The sequence below is a fragment of the Hyperoodon ampullatus genome, assembly GCF_949752795.1.
Source record: "Hyperoodon ampullatus genome assembly, chromosome: 3".
NCBI classification, from domain to species: domain Eukaryota; kingdom Metazoa; phylum Chordata; class Mammalia; order Artiodactyla; family Ziphiidae; genus Hyperoodon; species Hyperoodon ampullatus.
In genome coordinates this window covers 42900537-42920530 of record NC_136916.1, presented here as the reverse complement: position 1 = coordinate 42920530, position 19994 = coordinate 42900537, and the positions used below count along the sequence as shown (strand labels likewise).

General features: G+C 38.2%; 1 protein-coding gene across 1 annotated transcript; it reads right to left on the bottom strand.

Moving 5' to 3' along the window:
* Nucleotides 1-5487: 5487 nt before the first annotated feature.
* Nucleotides 5488-17335, bottom strand: MAPK6 (mitogen-activated protein kinase 6; the record flags this gene model as incomplete). Its single annotated transcript, XM_079701291.1, has 5 exons — nt 5488-6775; nt 7815-8016; nt 12135-12299; nt 14644-14788; nt 16781-17335. The coding sequence occupies 5 exons, from the start codon at nt 17333-17335 to the stop codon at nt 5674-5676; spliced, it is 2169 nt and encodes a 722-aa protein (XP_079557417.1). The 3' UTR covers nt 5488-5673.
* Between the last annotated feature and the right edge of the window lie 2659 nt (nt 17336-19994).

The window sequence follows — 19994 nt, the reverse complement described above, 5'->3', positions numbered from 1 at the left end:
AAGTCAACTTCCACTAGACCTTGAGCCTCAGTATACACTAACTGTAACTCATCAGCAAGCTAAATGGCACACCCACAGGTGCCATGACAGTTCCAAGACTGACCATAAGGATCAAAAAGTGGGCGGTGGGTGCTTCCTTGGTGGCGCAGTGGTTGAGAGTCCGCCTGCCGATGCAGGGGACACGGGTTCGTGCCCTGGTCCAGGAAGATCCCACATGCGCGGAGCGGCTGGGCCCATGAGCCATGGCTGCTGAGCCTGTGCGTCCGGAGCCTGTGCTCTGCAACGGGAGAGGCCACAACAGTGATAGGATAGGATACAGCAAAAAAAAAAAAAAAAAAAAAAAAGTGGGCAGTGGCACAATTCCTGGAAATCCCCACCCCTTCCTGAAATAGCTGGAATACTCCTCCCACTCATTAGCCTATGAAATTACCCACTCCTATAAAAACTGACAACCCCATACCCTGGTGCCTTTCTCACCTTCTGAAATGGCCCACATTCTGTCTGTGGAGTGTTTCTCTCTAAATAAATCCACTTCTTACCTATCACTTTGTCTCTCACTGAATTCTTTCTGCAATGAGACATCAAGAACCTGAGTTTCTTTAAGTCCTAAAACCAGGTGTGTGATGTCAGTTGGAAGACTGTGGGTTTTGGCCGGGTTCAAGTCCCAATCAGGGTTTTGGCTGGGTTCGAGTCTCGGCAGCATGGGTTCAAAGTCCCAATCTGAGGTGCACAGCTTCATATCTATACGTTTTTTAAAAAAAATTTTACAGTTTTCCCACATGCTTGAAATCTTAAATAATAACCAAAAAAGTGTGTGTGGGGGGGTGTTGCTGTTTCCAAATTAAACCTAATATCTAAGAGTCAGAAATAGCTCTAAAAATTGTGATGCCAAACCAACAGCTGGGACATTCCTCTAAGTTAGAATTAGTCATTTAAAAGGTAAATTATTTTTGGACATAAGCAAAATGGCAGAATAGAAACCTCTAGACCTCACTGCCCCATAGAAAAACCGACTTTAACAATACATGGTACAAAAAGCCTTTATGAGTACTCCAGATCCCAGTTAAGAAGTCACAGAACCCCCAGACAATCTCAAAGCCAAGAACAGACGCACTGAAGTGAGTAATTTGAAAAGCAGTTTTGTTTCAACCATGTCAGCCCCTTCCTCAAGCCAGCATCGCTCATGCTTGAGAGGGAAAGCCCACTTTGAAGCTTCTCCTTTGGGAGGGACAGGGAGGACTAGAACAATCAACCAATGTTCCAGGTTTTTGGGGGCTGCCCAAGAGATTGATTGCAGTCTGGCCTGACTCAAAGCACCACTTTGGCTGCCTGGGGGCCGCTGAGAACAAGAGAGCTCAGGGAATTGCTGCAGCACCAGAGAACCTGCAGTACCTGGGAGAGACATCGGACAAAGCCAGAGACGACAACCTCCTGGAAAAGAAACTTAGCTGGGGGATGAGGGGTTGGGGGGTGTGTAGCAACACACACAAGTAACGAGATTACACAATCCCACAGAAGGTTTGAGAATCTCTAGCTGGGACGATTGGTGAGATTACTCCCCAGTACAAGCCAGTCTGTAAAGATAGGTAGAAGCACCTGTTTTTTCAGATGCAAAAATCAGAACAAAAAATAACACGACACATGAAGAAACACGGAAACATGGCCCAAAGAAATAAATCTCCATATACTGAAAGGAAATGAAATGGAGGTCTATGAATTACCTGACAAATAGTTCAAAATAATCATCTTAAAGAAGCTCAATGACGGGCTTCCCTGGTGGCGCAGTGGTTGAGAGTCCGCCTGCCAATGCAGGGGACACGGGTTCATGCCTTGGTCTGGGAAGATCCCACATGCCGCAGAGCGGCTGGGCCCGTGAGCCATGGCCCCTGAGCCTGCGCGTCCGGAGCCTGTGCTCTGCAATGGGAGAGGCCACAGCAGTGAGAGGCCCGCGTACTGCAAAAAAAAAAAAAAAAAAAAAAAGCTCAATGTGCTACAAGAGAACATAGATAAACAACACACAAAATCAGGAAAACAATGCTAGAACAAAATAAGGATACAACAAAGATTTAGAAACTATAAATTCACAAGAGGGGCTCAACAACAGACTTGATCAAGCAGAAGAATCAGTGAACTCGAAGACAGTTCATTTGACATTATCAAGTCAGAGAAACAAACAAAAAGAACAAAAGAAGAAAGCCTAAAGGACTTATGAGACAAAAATCAAGTGGACAAATGCATATTACTTAGTAAAAGAAGCCAGTCTGAAAAGGCTACATACTATATGATTTCAATATATAACATCCTGGAAAAGGCAAGACTATGTATGGAGAGTAAAAAGATCAGTGGTTGTATTGGTTTTGGGGCAGGGTGGGAGTGGAGGAATGAGTGGGCAAAACACACAGGATTTTTAGGACAGTGAAACTACTCTATATGATACAATGGCGGACACATCATTATACATTTGTCCAAACCTACAGTATGTACAGTATCAAAAGTAAACCCTAATTAATGCAAACTATGGACTTAGGCTGATACTGTTGTGTCAAAGTTATGTTCATCAATTATAACAAATGTACCACTCTGGTGGGGGATATTGATAATGGGGGCGCTGTGCATGTGTGGGGACAGTAGGTATATTAGAAATCTCTGTACCTTATGCGTAATTTTGCTGTGAACCTAAAACTTCCCTAAAAAATAAAGTCCATTAAAAACAAACAAAAAAAGGCTTCAAATCAACAATCTAACTTTACAACTCAAGGAGCTACGGAAAAAAAAAAAAAAAAACTAAACCCAAAGTTATCAGAAGGAAAATTAGAACAGAAATAAATGAAATAGAGAATAGAAAAGATACACAAATTTAACAAATGCTTAGCTAGAGTAAGAGAGAGTCAACATAAATCAGAAGTGAAAGAGACAGAAATTAAAAAGGGATCATATGAGACTATAATGAACAACTGTATGCCAACAAACTGGATAACCTAGAAGAAATGGATAAATCTCTAGAAACATGCAACCTCTAAGAGTGAACTGTGAAGAAATGGAGATTGAGTCAATCATCAAAAACCTCCCAACAGGGCTTCCCTGGTGGCACAGTGGTTGAGAGTCCGCCTGCCTATGCAGGGGACACAGGTTTGTGCCCAAGTCCGGGAAGATCCCACATGCCGTGGAGCAGCTAGGCCCATGAGCCATGGCCGCTGAGCCTGTGCATCCAGAGCCTGTGCTCCGCAACGGGAGAGGCCACAACAGTGAGAGGCCCACGTACCGTTAAAAAAAAAAAAACCTCCCAACAAAGAAAAGCCCAGGACCACATGGCTTCACTAGAGAAGTCTACCTAACATTTAAAGAATAATTAATATCAATCCTTCTCAAACTCTTCCAAAAAACTGACGAGGGAATACTTCCAAACTCATTCTGAGGCCAGCATTATCCTGATGCCAAAATCAGACAAAGATCTAAGAAAATAAAACTACAGACCAATATAACTGATGAATACTGATATAAAAATACTCAAAAAAAATACTAGCAAACGGAATTCAACAGCACAAAGAATTAACATTATAAACAGGTGGGATTCCTGGAATATAAGAATCAACCAACATATGAAAATCAATGTAATACAGCACATTTTCAGGATGAATGACAAACCCCACATGACTATCTCAATTAATATGGAAAAAGCATTTGACAAAAATTCAACACCTTTTCATGATTAAAAAACTCAACAAAATAGGAACAGAGGGAAATTACTTCAACATAATAAAGGCTACATATGAAAATCCACAGCTAACATCATATCCAAGGGTGAAAAACTGAAAGCTTTTCCTCTAAGAGCTTGCCTTTTTAAGGTAACTTGAATATACGTTTAAATTCACAATGATATTCATTGAAATCACTGAATTCACTGAAAATATGTGCATTTTTAAAACCTTTGTGAATCCAGATGAAATTAATAAATAGGTCAGTGGAAAGGTAGAAGTCCAGATATTAAGAGAACTGGCTTTGTACAAAACAGGAATGGAAGACAAAACAGAAAAGTGAGGTTAAAGGAAGAATGGTTATATTTGGATAGGTAAATGGGTAAGTTCTTGAGCAAAGGAAAGATGGTGTATTGTAGAGCAAATACATTTAAAGGAGGTTCCTCCAACTGCATAGCTCAAAGCTTCCACACACATCTTACATAATAAGTTTTGAAATCTATGAAGGCCTTATTCCATTTTAATGTGTGAGGTTAAGTCAACAGATTTTTGTGTGGAGACGAAGAATTTTTTTCTTTTAAGTCTTTTAGCCTAACATAGTTTAAACTGTAGCCACGATTCAAAGATGCTGAAAAGTGGAACTAGGTAAGATTCTGCTAGTGGTCTTCATTCTAGCAGGTAATTATTTTCATTACCTAAAGAGTTAAACAAGAGCCATATTTGCCGGCCATGATTTATTTGTCCTTTTTCTTCAAACAGGATACCAAAGATACAGACAGTATTCAATAAAATAAAATAGATGAAACAAATTCTAAGAGACTGCGATGCCACATGCTACATTTAACCTAATTTTATTCATGCTTGCCTTGGGATGGGGAATAGATCATTCAGTAAAAACATACAGTAAAAACAAAATATGTCTTACCATGTACAACTTTTAAACTACAATAATGATGTACCTTAATTACTTCCATGCACACAAGTCTAACATTACAGTTCTTTTTCTTAAAATAAACATAATTAAGACTTCTAGGAGCATTTTATAATAAAGTAATTCCTAATTTTTCTTTGTAGATAGATCAAGCACCTCCAAAATACAAATTCCTATACACAGTGAGCGCTTTACTTAAAATGAATACTTAAGTAAATTAAGTACATGGACAGCCTTAGGATAAGCTGACATTATATATTCAGCTAAGTAGGCAACAAACCATAGTGCCAAATGGAAAAAGTGTATTTGCAAATAAATTTCAAAAACTACGTTAACTTTTTATAATTAAATACAGAAAATATACTGATTTGCTAAAATAAATAAGATGTGATGTAGTAACACTTCACTATAAAGAATGCATACCAAAACATTTATAAACGGTGAGTGAATCTTATTAAGAATAGTTTACTACAATAAACGCTGGCTAAATAGAAGTGCACATTGTGAAGCACTATGGGTGGTATATGTTTTGCCACATACTTTGTTACCTTGAGGTAGATAACACATGTGTACCAAATTCGGCATTCATTTTCAGTTGCTGCTGGTATCATGTGTTTTTAAGAAATGTGTACAGTATGAAAAACTTGAAAATACTCATGAATGAAAAATGTTTTAGGAAAAAAATAGATATTTTCATGCAATTATGTACAGTCTCACTGTGTAAATTTCAAGGCAAGATTTTTGTTTCCTGTAAAACAGATCATTGTTCTATGAGAGAATGTTTTTTACTTGTCTTAGTGCATTTCTTTTGTCTCCTCCTGCATTGCATTATTTTGCTCTATTCTTTATTTTTGTGTGCAAACGACATGCCAGTTAAAACGAAAACCATCTCACATGTAGAAAAAAAGTCTGGATTTTAAAAACCAAGAAAATATCCTTTCTAAATGACACCATCTGATTCAAGTAAAAAAATGACTTAAACACTAGTAATAAAGAAGACAAAACACATTTCATGAAGAATACAAAAAGAAATGTCTGCTGAGTGTTTTAGTTCAGATGTTTCAGAATGCTGCTGTATGTTTTATGAGGAATCTGAGGGGAAGATTTCATAGCAGAAGGTGTTAATGTGGCCTGTATTGACTTAAGTGGTGACCCAACTGGACTGTGAAACTGTGGGATGCCTATGGATTCAAGCTGCTTGTTAAAGAGGAACTCCCCACTGTTGTTGAGAAATCCTTCCTCATTTCCTCTCTCCCCAAGCTTCCCATCCTCTACCGGCTCAGTTTCTAGCATTTCAGTATCCTCTTTCCTGCTAAAGAACTTGTCCAGGTAACTGGTGTAAGTGTTTTCCTTTTCAATTTGCTCATCCTTCCTTACCTCACAACAAAACTGATTTATGAGAAAACAGTCCTCCCCACCTCCCACAAACTGGCTATCCCAAGAAGACTGGTACAAGGCTTCTAATTGAGCCAAATTGGCCATTCCTTTCTCCTGTTTTTCTCGGCTTACTGACTTGGATATCAGACTTTTCAATTCTAGTTGGGACACTGAGCTATTCAAGTCATTTAATTTGTCAACAACATCAGTAGGCTCATGTTGTGAACTAAGTTGAATAGTTCCTGCAATAAAGGAATCAAAGTCAAATCCCTGATTCTTTTCCCTTTCTTTTTCAGCCAGTTGCTGTGACGCTTCCTCTAGAGCTATCTGGGCTTTAACCAATCCATTCCTTTCACATTTTGACTTGCCTTTCTTATCAGATTTTTCTTTGCTTTGTTCTTTCCAATTGGAAAGATCTATAATAAGCTTGGGTTCATAGTAATGATTAACTTCACTCTCTCTCCAAACTAAGTTATCTAAGTATGATGATGACCTCGTTTTATAGTTACAAGTATGACTACACTCCAGATCACAATATTTGTTTTCATGATGATCTGAGTATTGCCAACAAGGCTCAGTAGAGTAACTGGTGTCAAAAGCAGGATCCTCCAAATACTTTTCACGATCTCCATCCAAATATTTTCGAGGATCGACTTGTACTTCTTCTTCATCAGTGACATCGGACAGAGCTCTTGGGTCAAGCTGAACTTCATCAATATCAAAGTTGTTATGTATAGGCCAATCATGCTCTGAAAACTGACAATCATGGTACCTGAAAAAAATTAATACATTAGTCTTAGTCCAGGTATATGATTTCATTTTCAAATTCACTGCGTGCCTTTTAGATCAAAACACTGTGTGTGCTAGGTCTATGAGGGGATAATAAGAGTGTTAAGTCACGAGCCTTCCTCCAGGAATTTATTATTTATAATCTTAACGGATAGGTAAGCTCTGTTACTATATAAAGCAATATGAGGCAATATTTGGTAATTACCAATAAAGTATATAATTATATAAAATGCATATAAACATCTGAGTGGCTGATCTACAGTTCAATTCTAACACAGTTTCACACACAGAAAAAAATACTTTATGGCCACAAAATGTAGATCTCTAAACTCAATCAGGTGTCATACAGATTTTCACTCTACTGGTAATAAAGCAGATAAGGACTTGATGGAAATCATCACCATGAATAGAAAAAACAAAAAAACCCAACAAGTATCCATGTATACGTTTTACTGAATGTGGTATCCTCTTACTGACACATTACAGTAAGGTGACCACACCACGCTCAAGTAGAGGCAGACCGAGACACACATGAAAACATGGGGGGTTGAGAAGAAGAGCAATAGAAAAGAGATTAGATAACTAATAAGTATGACAGAAAATGTGGAGACTGGAAAACATCTGGGTATGTGAGGAAAGAACTATACACAGATGGTAGAAATGTTCATGTGGAGAAAGAAAATGGTTAGCAGATGTGTGTAAACATACTCTCAAACACCTCAACATTTTAGGAGTAAAAAAAATGCAACAAGTGAACAAACTAATTTCAACATTAACTACTTCTTGTTCCAAAGTAGCATTTAATTTTTCCCATCATGTATATCCTAAGCAGTAATTATTAAATATTTAAATCACATATAGGCTATTCAAAGACAGCAGTAACCAAAGACCATTTCTAAATTTTTAAGACTTTTACATTGTCTTATCACATATAATTTAAAAATAAAACTCACTATATTATGGTTCATTGAAAATAAAATCATTTTCAAAAAAAATCTTTTTCTAATTTAGAGTCAATTTACCTTTCCCAGTTATAAATGTGACTATGAGTTTCATCCATAAGCAAAATATCATCAACTTCATCTTCAATATGAAAAGGATGACTTGAAATTGGCTCATCCATTGGAAAAGAGTAAATGCTCATGTAAGGATGGGAAAGCGCTTCTTCTGCTGTCAACCGATCCATGGGGCTAAATGTCAAAATTTGTTCCAGGAAATCCAGTGCTGCAAAAGAGAGGAATAAAACACCTTAACTATACTGGAGGTCCACCAACCCATAAAGGACAAAAAGGGATTATACAATTAAAAGGTAAGTTAATTTAAGTTTTGTCAGAGAAATAAAACTAACTTTCCTGGTTCACTGATTGAAAAGACACGTGTCCAAGAAACAAAGTAAATATTTGAAATATACCACAATCTCATATTATGGCCAGTCATAAAGAAAAAGGAATATATTAAGTTGAACCATGTGAAACTTTCATTTTTGTCAGTCAAAAACGGTCAAATAACAGCAATTTCATATGGCTCGACCTAATACATAGGTCCTAATTTCAGCTCTGCAACTCACTAGCTTAGCTGAATTACTATATGTGGGACTGGGCAGGTTATTTAAACTTGCTGAACTTCAGTTTCTTCATGTGTAGAATGGATATATAGATAGATGTCTTACAAGGTGTAAAAATTAAATGTATAGTGTCTAGTGCTTAATATAAAGCCCTTTCCTCCCCTTATCTCACTGACTAGCTGTTGTACTAATTTGTTGATTTCTGTTTCACATCAATCACACTACAGCATATCACACAATGCACTTGATCATTTTAGGGCTATGGTGGAGCTACCACAAACCCAATTCTTCCCACTCAATCTTTTAGGCCTTCCTAAGCTCCTTACCCAGCCTGAACCACTCTGTCACCAGCCCTCCACCACCACACACTTGTATGCCTTAGGACTGACACCAATCTTCAACTCTGAATCATTCCTACCTTCCACTTTCTCTACTTCCTAGCCACACAGTGCTGATAAAAACTAGATGCAAAATCACATGTATATCTAGCTTTCTACAAATTCATACATACTGTGGAATTTCAATTTGGCCTTTGCTATTGCTTAGCAATGTTCCTCACCATCTCTTTATGTTATCTATCTTCCCATTAGTCTCAACAGATAAACCTACTTCACATTTATCTCAATCCCTACTTCTTCACTATGGTCTATCACACATCTACTTAACCTTACCTTCTGTCTCAAAGGAAAAGCTAGCTAGCCCTTCTCTCTAAAACTAAGCTGCACTCTAGAAAGGATGCTATTCTCAATTCCCAATCTCTCATTAACAAGAAAAATAGCTGACATTTATATAGCCATTTATATTTTCACCTTTTCTCCACTCCTCTCTATTACATTACCCTAATCTAGGAAGTCATTTCATGATATAACAAGCCGTTGTTCTTGGTTCTCCTGCAAGTCAGTCTTAGGCCAGGGCCCATGTGTCTCAAGGCAAGAGACAATCTGAGGCATAGAGTTATGAATGGTTGACTCAGCATAATCACCATCCTCAGAAGAAAATATATCCAGCTACACAAGAGGAATATACTCTAAAATCCCTACCATTTGGGAATAGCAGATAGCAGGTAGAAAGAGGCAGAGGTAACAAAGAAAGTAGTCAGGCTGATGGACTTCCCTGGTGGTGCAGTGGTTAAGAATCCACCTACCAATACAGGGGACGGGTTCGATCCCTGGTTCGGAAAGATCCCACATGCCGCAGAGCAACTAAGCCCGTGCACCACAACTACTGAGCCCGTGCTCTAGAGCCCACAAGCCACAACTACTGAGCCCGCATGCCACGACTACTGAAGCCCGTGTGCCTAGAGCCCATGCTCAACAAGAGAAACCATCGCAATGATAAGCCCACACACTGCAAGGAAGAGTAGCCCCTGCTCGCCGCAACTAGAGGAAGCCTGTGCGCAGCAACAAAGACTCAACGCAGGAAAAAAAAAAAAAGAAAGTAGTCTGGCTGAGCTGACTACTCAGCTCAGAGGAGAACATAGGAAAAGCACTCTTTGACATAAACCACAGCAAGATCTTTTTAGACCCACCTCCTAGAGTAACGGAAATAAAAACATAAATAAACAAATGGGACTTAATTAAACTTAAATGCTTTTGCACAGCAAAGGAAACCATAAAGAAGACAAAAAGACAACCCTCAGAATGAGAGAAAATATTTGCAAATGAAACAACAAAGGATTAATCTCCAAAATATAAAAATAGCTCATGGAGCTCAATATCAAAAAAACAAACAATCCAGTTAAAAAATGGGTGGAAGGCCTAAATAGACATTTCACCTAGGAAGACATATAGATGGCCAAGAGACACTTGAAGAGATGCTCAACATCACTAATTATTAGAGAAATGCAAATCAAAACTACAATGAGTTATCACCTCATGCTGGTCAGAATGGCCATTATCAAAAAAGCTAGAAACAATAAATGCTGGAAAGGGTGTGGTGAAAAGGGAACCCTCCTGCACTGTTGGTGGGAATATAAATTGATACAACCACTATGGAAAACAGTATGGAGGTTCCCCAAAAAACTAAAAATAGAACTACCATATGAGCCAGCAATCCCACTACTGGGCATATACCCTGAGAAAACCATAATTCAAAAAGAAGCATGTACCACAATGTTCATTGCAGCTCTATTTACAATAGCCAGGACATGGAAGCAACCCAGGTGTCCATCGACAGATGAATGGATAAAGAAGATGTGGCATGTATATACAATGGAATATTACTCAGCCATAAAAGGAAACGAAATTGAGTTATTTGTAGTGAGGTGGATGGACCTAGAGACTGTGATACAGAGTGAAGTAAGTCAGAAAGAGAAAAACAAATACCGTATGCTAACACATATATATGGAATCTAAAAAAAGAATGATTCTGAAGAACCTAAGGGCAGGACCAGAATAAAGACGCAGATGTAGAGAATGGACCTGAGGACACGGGGAGGGGGAAGGGTAAGCTGGGACGAAGTGAGAGAGTGGCATGGACATATATACACTACCAAATGTAAAATAGATAGCTAGTGGGAAGCAGCTGCATAGCACAGGGAGATCAGCTCGGTGCTTTGCGATGACCTAGAGGGGTGGGATAGGAAGGATGGGAGGGAGCTTCAATAGGGAGGGGATATGGGGACATGTGTTATGCATATGGTTGATTCACTTTGTTGTGCAACAGAAACTAACACAATATTATGAAGCAATTATACTCCAATAAAGATCTATTAAAAAAAAAGAAAGAAGTGGTAAACTATAGAGAAAGGGAGGATGAAAGGTAAGAATGGAGGGAAATTTAAAAGATTGGGTATTCATCTAACGACACTAATGGGAACAGGGTTCCTAGTAGTCTTAATGTGTTAATTCACATGTACTTAATCTTATTTGCTTTTTCCCTCTGATGATCGTGAACAGAACGTGAGAAAAGCTTAAGATGTTTAGGAAACTATATATCCCTATCTTTATGATTCATGAAAGAACTATTACAATCCTGGCACTGATGTAGCTAAATACAGTATGACAATTCTTAAAGATATGAGACACAATCAACTTTTAAGAAAGATGTTTTTCATGTCTAATGCTCTTCTTTTAAAGAATGTTATCTTATTACAGATAACTATTACAGGAGTTAGACTTTTGTATCTTATTTATATCAACAAACCCTAAAGATATGTCTTATTTTGAGATATGAGATTAATTACTTTAGTGGTCAAGTTTTGATTCTCCCCAAGTTCCTACTATTTTCAAGTTTGCACAAACTCTCACATTTAGCACCTAATACTACTAACAGTGACCCATCAACTTTTATGTAGGAAGTTTGCTCATATGGAGTTTTGATCTTTCCTCCTTCTCTTCCTTGTTCTGAAACCTCTGCTTTCCCTGACTCAATTCCCTCTTTCATATCTAAATCACATTTATATTCATACTCACACTTATGTATCATATAACCCTCACAGAACCCCATTCCAGCTTAGTGAGAGTCACTGATTAATATGTTCACCTAGCGTAGACAATCAGAGGTGTAAGCTGGAAAAGTAGATGGAGTTAGAACCAGGAGAGAGGGGTTACTTTCTGGAATCTAGAAAATTATTCAGAGCAAAGAAACAGATCCCAGCCTAAGTGCCAGGCCAAAAAAGGGAAAGCCAGAGCTGAAGTTTTAGGTATACCTTAAAGTGTCTAAAGATTACTTGAGAGAATGCTACATATCTAAGGATAAAAAGCTAAAGCTTCCCTACACAAATCCTGCTTACACACAAACACACCATTACATGATGCCTACTCTTCAGTCACAATACCTTCTCGACTAATTCCCGGAAGCAGCTGAGTTAAAGGTTTGTGTGGCTCAGTCATGTCATTTCTAATGTAAACTGGAATTACGCTGAGAAGCTCCTGACGATCTTCCTCATGTACGACAGGAATAGATTCTAAAATCAGCTGCATCTGTTCAAGTTCATGTGCACCTGAGATCAAAAAAACACCAAATACAACAGGAATAAACACACTGTTTACTTATTGGCAATAAACATTCTAAAGCTATAGGAAAGTAACTTAAATATTGTAATGAACACTGGGGGGAAAATGGTTTTAACTGAATCATTAATCAGCAGATTTCACTGCATTGAATATCATCATCAACCTGCTCAAAAAGCATATCTATTTCAACTACTGCTCACTGATATGTTTAGTTTTAGCTGCTTTGTTTCCATAAGAAACTGACTTGAAGTCTGGCCTCATATTAAGGTATCAAAAAGTAGTGAAAAAAGCAATGAATTGCGATTTAAAGACCTAGATTCTAGTCCTAACTGTACCACTAATTAACTCACTGTAACTCTGAGAATACTTAACATGGTGATGATTTAATTTCACTATCAATAAAATAGAGGCCTGGACTAGATTTGGGAAACAAAAAGTTTTGTAGTTATATATTAGGCTCAGTTAACATTTCAGGACCACTATTAAAGAAATAAAAGGGGAAACACTTCAGGCTAAATGGGCAACTAAAATTTAAAAATAACCATTCATTTGCTTTTCCACTTATTTCTAGAAATTCATTCAACATTCAAAATTTTTCTTGAGTGCCTACAATGAGCAAGCCACTTTAGAATACATCTGTGAAACAAAACTGAGCAAGTTCCTGCTTTCATGAAGCTCACAATCTAATGGAGGAAGACAGATAATAACTCTGTAAACATTCACATCGAACGGTGACAAATGCTATGAAGAAAAATAGAGTAAGCTAAGGGGGACAGAAGCACTGTTGGGGGTAGGGTTAATTTATATTAACAACCAAGGATGACCAAGGAAGGCCTCACTGAGAAGCTGAAAATTAAGGAAGTTAGGGAACACACCATACATTCATATGGAGGAAAGGAGTTCCAGGAAGATGAGAAAAGGCCCAAAGGCCTACAGGAGACAGTGGGCTTGGGATGTCCAAGAAACAACAATTAGGCAAGTGTAGCTGAAGTAGAGTGGCTCGGGGGGAAGTGACAGGAGATGAGGTCAGTGGTACCAGAACACAAAGAGTTTACTTTATCCTGAATTTGATAAGATGCCATTATAGAGTTCTGAACAGAGAAATGACATGAGCTATGTTTTCAGAGAACTACTACACTGCTATATGGTAACTAGACCACAGACAGCAAAGGTTAAAGCAGGAAAGCCAGTCAGGAGGTCATGCATTAGACCAGGAGAGGCATAATGGTTTACTAAACCGGCAGGAGGTGGGTAGTGATAGAGATACTAACAAGCAGTTAGATTCAAGACATATTTTGAAGGAAGAGCCTGCAAGATCTGTGCTGAGAGAAGTGAAGGATGATGCCAAGATTTTGGCCTGAGCAACCAAGAAGTGGGTCTGGTTTACTAAGATGAGGAAGAGAGCAGAAAGACAAAGTATGAGGGAGAAATATCAGGAGGTCAGTTTTGGATAGGTTAAATTTGAGATGCCATTAGACATCCTCCAAGTGGAGATATTGAGTAAGACCGAAAAATAAGGCTAGGACACTTACCATAGGTTAAAAATACACAGATTTCCAATGAATGCTTAGTCCTTGCCTTTATTGCTCTGTTAATATATTGAGGCCTATACTAATCAACACTTTCTCCCTCATGTCGCTTTTACTGGATGGTTCACAAACCTACCGAAGAGGCTTTAGAAGGGAACTATCTCTGAATCTTTCAAATCATTTCCCTTGTTCGAATTCTTGTTAAAATTCTCTTTAATTAAATGTTTAAAGTTTAAAAGGGTTTAAGATCGAAAATTACGTTATTTAGAGGGTTTTTTTTTAATCCACCTTAACTAAAAACTCTCACGCACTTTTTTAGACTCCTTCATAGCACCAAACTCTGCAAAAATTGTTTGTTTCTGAAATATCACAGCAGTCAGGCAACAGGATATGGCAAATCAAGCAACAGGGTTGATAGGGGACACAGAAAGAATTACTGAATTTTCAACAACTGCTAAAAAATTTTACCAGGAAGTGACAAACACTGACAGAATCAGGCTACTCAGGTATCATTTAACACAGATAACCAACAAATACTATGGATCTACAAAATATGAAATTATGTTCAAGAAGATATATGCTAAAGAACACTAGAATTCTGACTAAATTTACTGAGTGAACAGTTCAGTGAATATGTAAGTTTTCTCAATTTTTTAGATATTAAAACCATTTTATCTTTTCATTTTAATATTCTACACTACAATAAATTGTTCTAAATCTTACATAAATCTTGCTTCATAGATATATGCAAAATTATTTCTCTTTGGGATAATTTTTTCCCCTGTATTTTAAAATTTCTAACCTGCAAAGAGGGTTTTACCAGTCAGCATTTCAGCAAAGATGCAGCCTGCAGCCCACATGTCAATGGCTTTAGTATAATTATTAGGAGAAAGTAAAAGACGTGGAGATCTGTACCATTTAGTAACCAATCCTTCAGAAAGATGACCCTGAAAAAGAAATAAAAATATACTTTTTACTTTAGCTGAATAACAGTACATAAAAAACATGATTCACTAAAGAATCCTTAATCTAAAAACAAACTGTAATTGTAAAATCCTAAAACAATACTGTTGATCTCTATGCCTATTTTCAAGTCTCTTGCACTTGTGAGCCTGAATGGAGGTTAAACTCCCCCTGTAATATACCATCTATAAAATTATGTTCACGTGAAGTCTGCTAACCAAAGTATACTGTGAGAATTTAGTGTTAGGACTTCCCTGGTGGCGCAGTGGTTGAGAGTCCGCCTGCCGATGCAGGGCACGCGGGTTCATGCCCCGGTCCGGGAAGATCCCACGTGCCATGGAGCAGCTGGGCCCGTGAGCCACGGCCGCAGAGCCTGCGCGTCTGGAGCCTGTGCTCCGCAACGGGAGAGGCCACAACAGTGAGAGGCCCGCGTACCACAAAAAAATAGTGTTAACTCTAGGCCACATATTCAAAACAGGTTTCACAGGAGGAGCTATTTTTCACTTCAAGTCTGAAGTTAATGAAGGAGCAGGTATGCTTTAAATCAATGAGAGAAAGGCAGGAAAGAGCACCAGAGGTGCTATTTAAAAATGCATTGCTGGGGCTTCCCTGGTGGCGCAGTGGTTAAAAATCCTCCTGCCAATGCAGGGGACACAGGTTCGAGCCCTGGTCTGGGAAGATCCCACATGCTGCAGAGCAACTAAAGCCCATGCACCACAACTACTGAGCCCTCGTGCTGCAACTACTGAAGCCTGCGCACCTAGAACCCATGCTCCGCAATAAAAGAAGCCACCACAATGAGAAGCCCACGCACCACAACGAGTAGCTTCCGCTTGTTGCAACTAGAGGAAGCCCGTGCACAGCAATGAAGACCCAACGCAGCCAAAAATAAATAAATTAATTAATTTAAAAAATAAATAAAATAAAAATGCATTGCCAACCTCCTTACTGACAATCCAGCAGGCCTGGCTTTACTGCATACCCCATTCCTAATCAATTTTACTAGTTTACATTTATGAATTGTTTGACAAAAAAAGTTACACATATATTGCCTTATTTCATCTTCAGAACAACCCTGAGAAAATGTGAAGGTAAATATTAACACAGATTAAAGAATCTGCTTAAGGTCATATAGCTTAGTTGGATGTAGAAATTAACTCGATTTTAGATAGTGTAACTTCTAGTTGAGTGTTCTACCTACAATACTTCACTGTTATTCATAAAGAGGATGTGGTCATCCATTTCATTTTGGTACTCAATTTCTATGTTAAAGTTTTTTTTTTAATTAAGTTATACTCAGTGTGAGATGATACATGAAAATGAAAAGATTTGTCTTACACATGTGCTATGGGAAACCAAGCAAGCAGGCCTCCCAGAGATGCTTTATAACCAAAGCAGCTCCATTTTTATATTTTGAACATCAGGATCCCACATATGATTTCATTTGAAAACTAAAAGACCAGAGTCGGCTCAGAAAATTAAAGCAAGATTTTATTTAAGGCAAAGTTACTATGAATCCTTTTGGCTATTCTTATTGTCTACTTTATGCGAATTTAGGTTTCAAACTAAACTAAGTTTACTAAACAAGGCAAAACAGAATAGTATACGTGAATGGACCAAAAAAAGGCATAAAAGTTGAAATAGCAACCCCTATTACCTTCAGATAGGACCACCTTCTGCCCTAAACACATAAGGATATATCCTACTTTTAAATAAGGGAGAATTTCAGTTATATAATAAATATAAATATATAAATCAATAGAATAAATAACCATACACTTTTAAGAATTTGCATTTAATCAGGATTCTACTCCTTCATTTCAAACACAGGGAGAGTGTGAATGGAAAAAAGGTACTATGTAAAGTTTAATACAATTAACTAAAAATTCTGCCACAACACACAAAGGAAACATAAGCACTTATATCTGATGATGTATATCAGTTTAAAGGTCTGTCTCAGCTGACTTTCCACATACCTTATGGGAATAATGAGGATCCATGATCCGTGCAAGACCAAAGTCGCCTATCTTCAGCACCAAGTCTTCAGTATTAATGAAAAGATTAGCTGGTTTGAGATCTCTGTGCAGTACGTTTGCTGAGTGAATATATTTGAGCCCACGTAGCAGCTGATACATGAAAAGCCTGGCATGCTCTTCCAGTAACGGGCCCTGCTCCAGGACATTAGCCAAGTCTGTCTCCATGTACTCCTGAACAATGTAAACACTGTTCAGTTCAGTAAGAGAACCCACATCATCTGTTAACTGGCTTCCACTAGGACCAAGAATTTCAAACACCTTCACAATGTTATCATGGTCAAGTCTTCTAATAATTTTGATTTCACGTAGAGCATGTTTGACACTCTGGGGATCAGTAAGGACAATTTTCTTGATGGCTACTCTTTTGTCACAGTCATTGTCTACAGCAGAAAAAACCAAGCCATTGCCTCCACAACCCAATGGTTTTAAGTCCATATACCTAGAGCCCAGATCAAAACCATGAATGTTCATGAGACTTTCAAATTTCTCCGCCATTCTGAAACCCTCACTATTGCCTTTTCCTTTCGTATTGTTGAACTTGTGTAAATAAGGAAGAAAGCTGGCATCAAAAGGAAAGATCTTTCAAAAAGGTAGAAAAAAAATAATTTTGCTTCCACAGCAAGATGGTTTCATTGCATATGCCAACCAGGCCCGTTGAGTTCCCCTTAGATTTAAAGCTCAAAAAGCTCTACTCATACTGAGAATTAAAAAGATTGCAGTACTCATAGTTCAAGAAAGGGGCAGCAACTCTGCAGACATTTAAAGAAAACACTCAAGAAACTCAAACGGAATGAAATGACATACTATGCACTCAGATTTACTGTGCTGAAGGATTTAACATTTAACAAAAATGTGAATAAATATGCACACAACAGGCTCCTATGAACATTCTCCTCACAGTGCAGATACATTCAGTGTTGGACTGGTCCTGAGCAGCATCATTCTAAGGTGCTGGTAAGCACTATTTCCGTTTTGCTTCTTTTCTTCCTTTGTTGCTGTATATTTCAACAGGAAGCCCTGGTGGCTGTTGGTTAACAGAAGATGTCTTTTGTTAGTGATCAGGTGGCTCCAGCTCACCACAATCACAATCAAAGCTACCGTCCATCTTACTCTGATACAACCTGGAGGATGAGAAAAAAGAAGGAAAAGAGTCACCACTGTAGGAAATGCTTTTTTTTTTTTATGGCTGCACCTTGTGACAGGCGGAACTTCCCCGACCAGGGATCAAACCCATACCCCCTGCAGTGTAAGCGAGGAGTCTTAACCACTGGACCACCACGGAAGCCCAGGAAATGCTCTTTTATTCAACTCTGTAAAATGACACAAATTGGGTATTTAGCTATAGGCTACTACTGGTACATTAAACATACGTATTTATAGTCACTAAGTGGAAAGATGACCCTCAATCAAAAACAGCTATCTATGTTGTAAGCAATTCACACGTGTTGGCTCAGACTCCAGATCCCACCATACTAGATTCTTTATATTACTTAGGTCATTAGCTTGTATAATTTCTTAAATGTCAATGAGCAAAGGAAGGCTCAGAATATTTTTAAAGAATTCTCTAGAATTTTTGAGGGGTAAAGCATTAGTAACATTTTTCTAAAATATATATATATAATAGCCTGCAATGTGTTAGTTCGTTAAAGAACATGTTTACTTATTAACTCTGCCTAACAATATCTAATGAACAAAAGTGTAGCAGTACAAATAAGAAATTTGCCGAGCATGTTCTTAAAGAGTCAGCTGTTAATATCAAGTCTGGAGAGCAATGCGGAAAAACAGGAACTTTCATACAATATTGGTGAGAGTTTAAATCAGTAAGAACATCAAAGAGCAATTTGGCATAAGCAAATAAATAAGGATCATACCTATGACTTGGCAATTTTTCTTCACGGACAGGTTCCTAGAGAAATGCTTGCAAATGAACATGCAAATGTTCATTTTCTTTGTAATGGCAAAATATCAAAAAAAAAAAGCCTAAACTTTCAACAATAAGAGAATAAATGAGTTATACTCATATAGTGAACTACTATATAATAGTAAAAAATGAATAGAGATGGTTGAAATCACCAAATATACACTAAATTAAAAAAGCAAACTGCAGAGAGAAATGTGCATGCTGAAACCAGTTATATCAAGTGCAAAATGATGCTTTTAGGGTGCATACAGATGTAGCAAAAGTATAAAAAATGTAAGATTGATAAATAACAAATTCATAACAATGATTACCTTGAGGAATGAAGGAAGGGATAAGAATCAGGGTAGGATTACACAGCACTCTTCAACTGTATTTTTAATGTGTTAGTTCTTTAAAAAAAAAAACTGAAGTGTGACAAATTATTAGAATTACAATTACATTGTTAGGTGGTATGTAAATGAAGAGCTCACATTATAGTGGGGGAATACAGGCAGACAAAGAAGTAAAACACAGATATTAGATGGCAATAAGTGTTGTGGAAAAATAAAACAGAGAAAGAGGACAGGGAGGGTAGTTAGGAAATGCCTCTCTGATAAAGTGTTATTGGAGCAAAGCTCTAAAGGAGGAAGTAAGGAAGTGTGTATGCCTTAGGGATGCTATGTGGGAGAAACTGTTGTAGACAGAGGGACTAGGACTGGAAAGCCACTAAGGTGAGTGTCTCATGTCCCAGAAGCAACTAGGAGGCCAATGTCGTAGCTCATTTACATGTACATGCCTATGAGCATGTAATACAGCCTAATTAACCCTTAAATGGAAAGGCTTCCTGTTGCTTAAAAAAAATTTTTTTTATTTTTGGCTGTGTTGGTCTTCGTTGCTGCGTGCGGGCTGTCTCTAGTTGCAGCAGCCTCTCTTGTTGCGGAGCACGGGCTCTAGGTGCGTGGGCTCAGTAGTTGTGGCTCGCGGGCTCTAGAGAGCAGGCTCAGGAGTTGTGGCACACTGACTTAGGTGCTCCACGGCATGTGGGATCTTCCCAGACCAGGGCTCGAACCCATGTTCCCTGCATTGGCAGGTGGATTCTTAACCACTGCGCCACCAGGGAAGCCCAGGCTTCCTGTTGCTGACTTTTGATCTTAAAGCTGGTATAGGGGCATATACAGTGCTATTTTCTGAATGGGTCTGAAGAGGTTGGAAGTAGGACAGCTGTAATAGTCCTTTGTTCAAAGAGCTAATCGT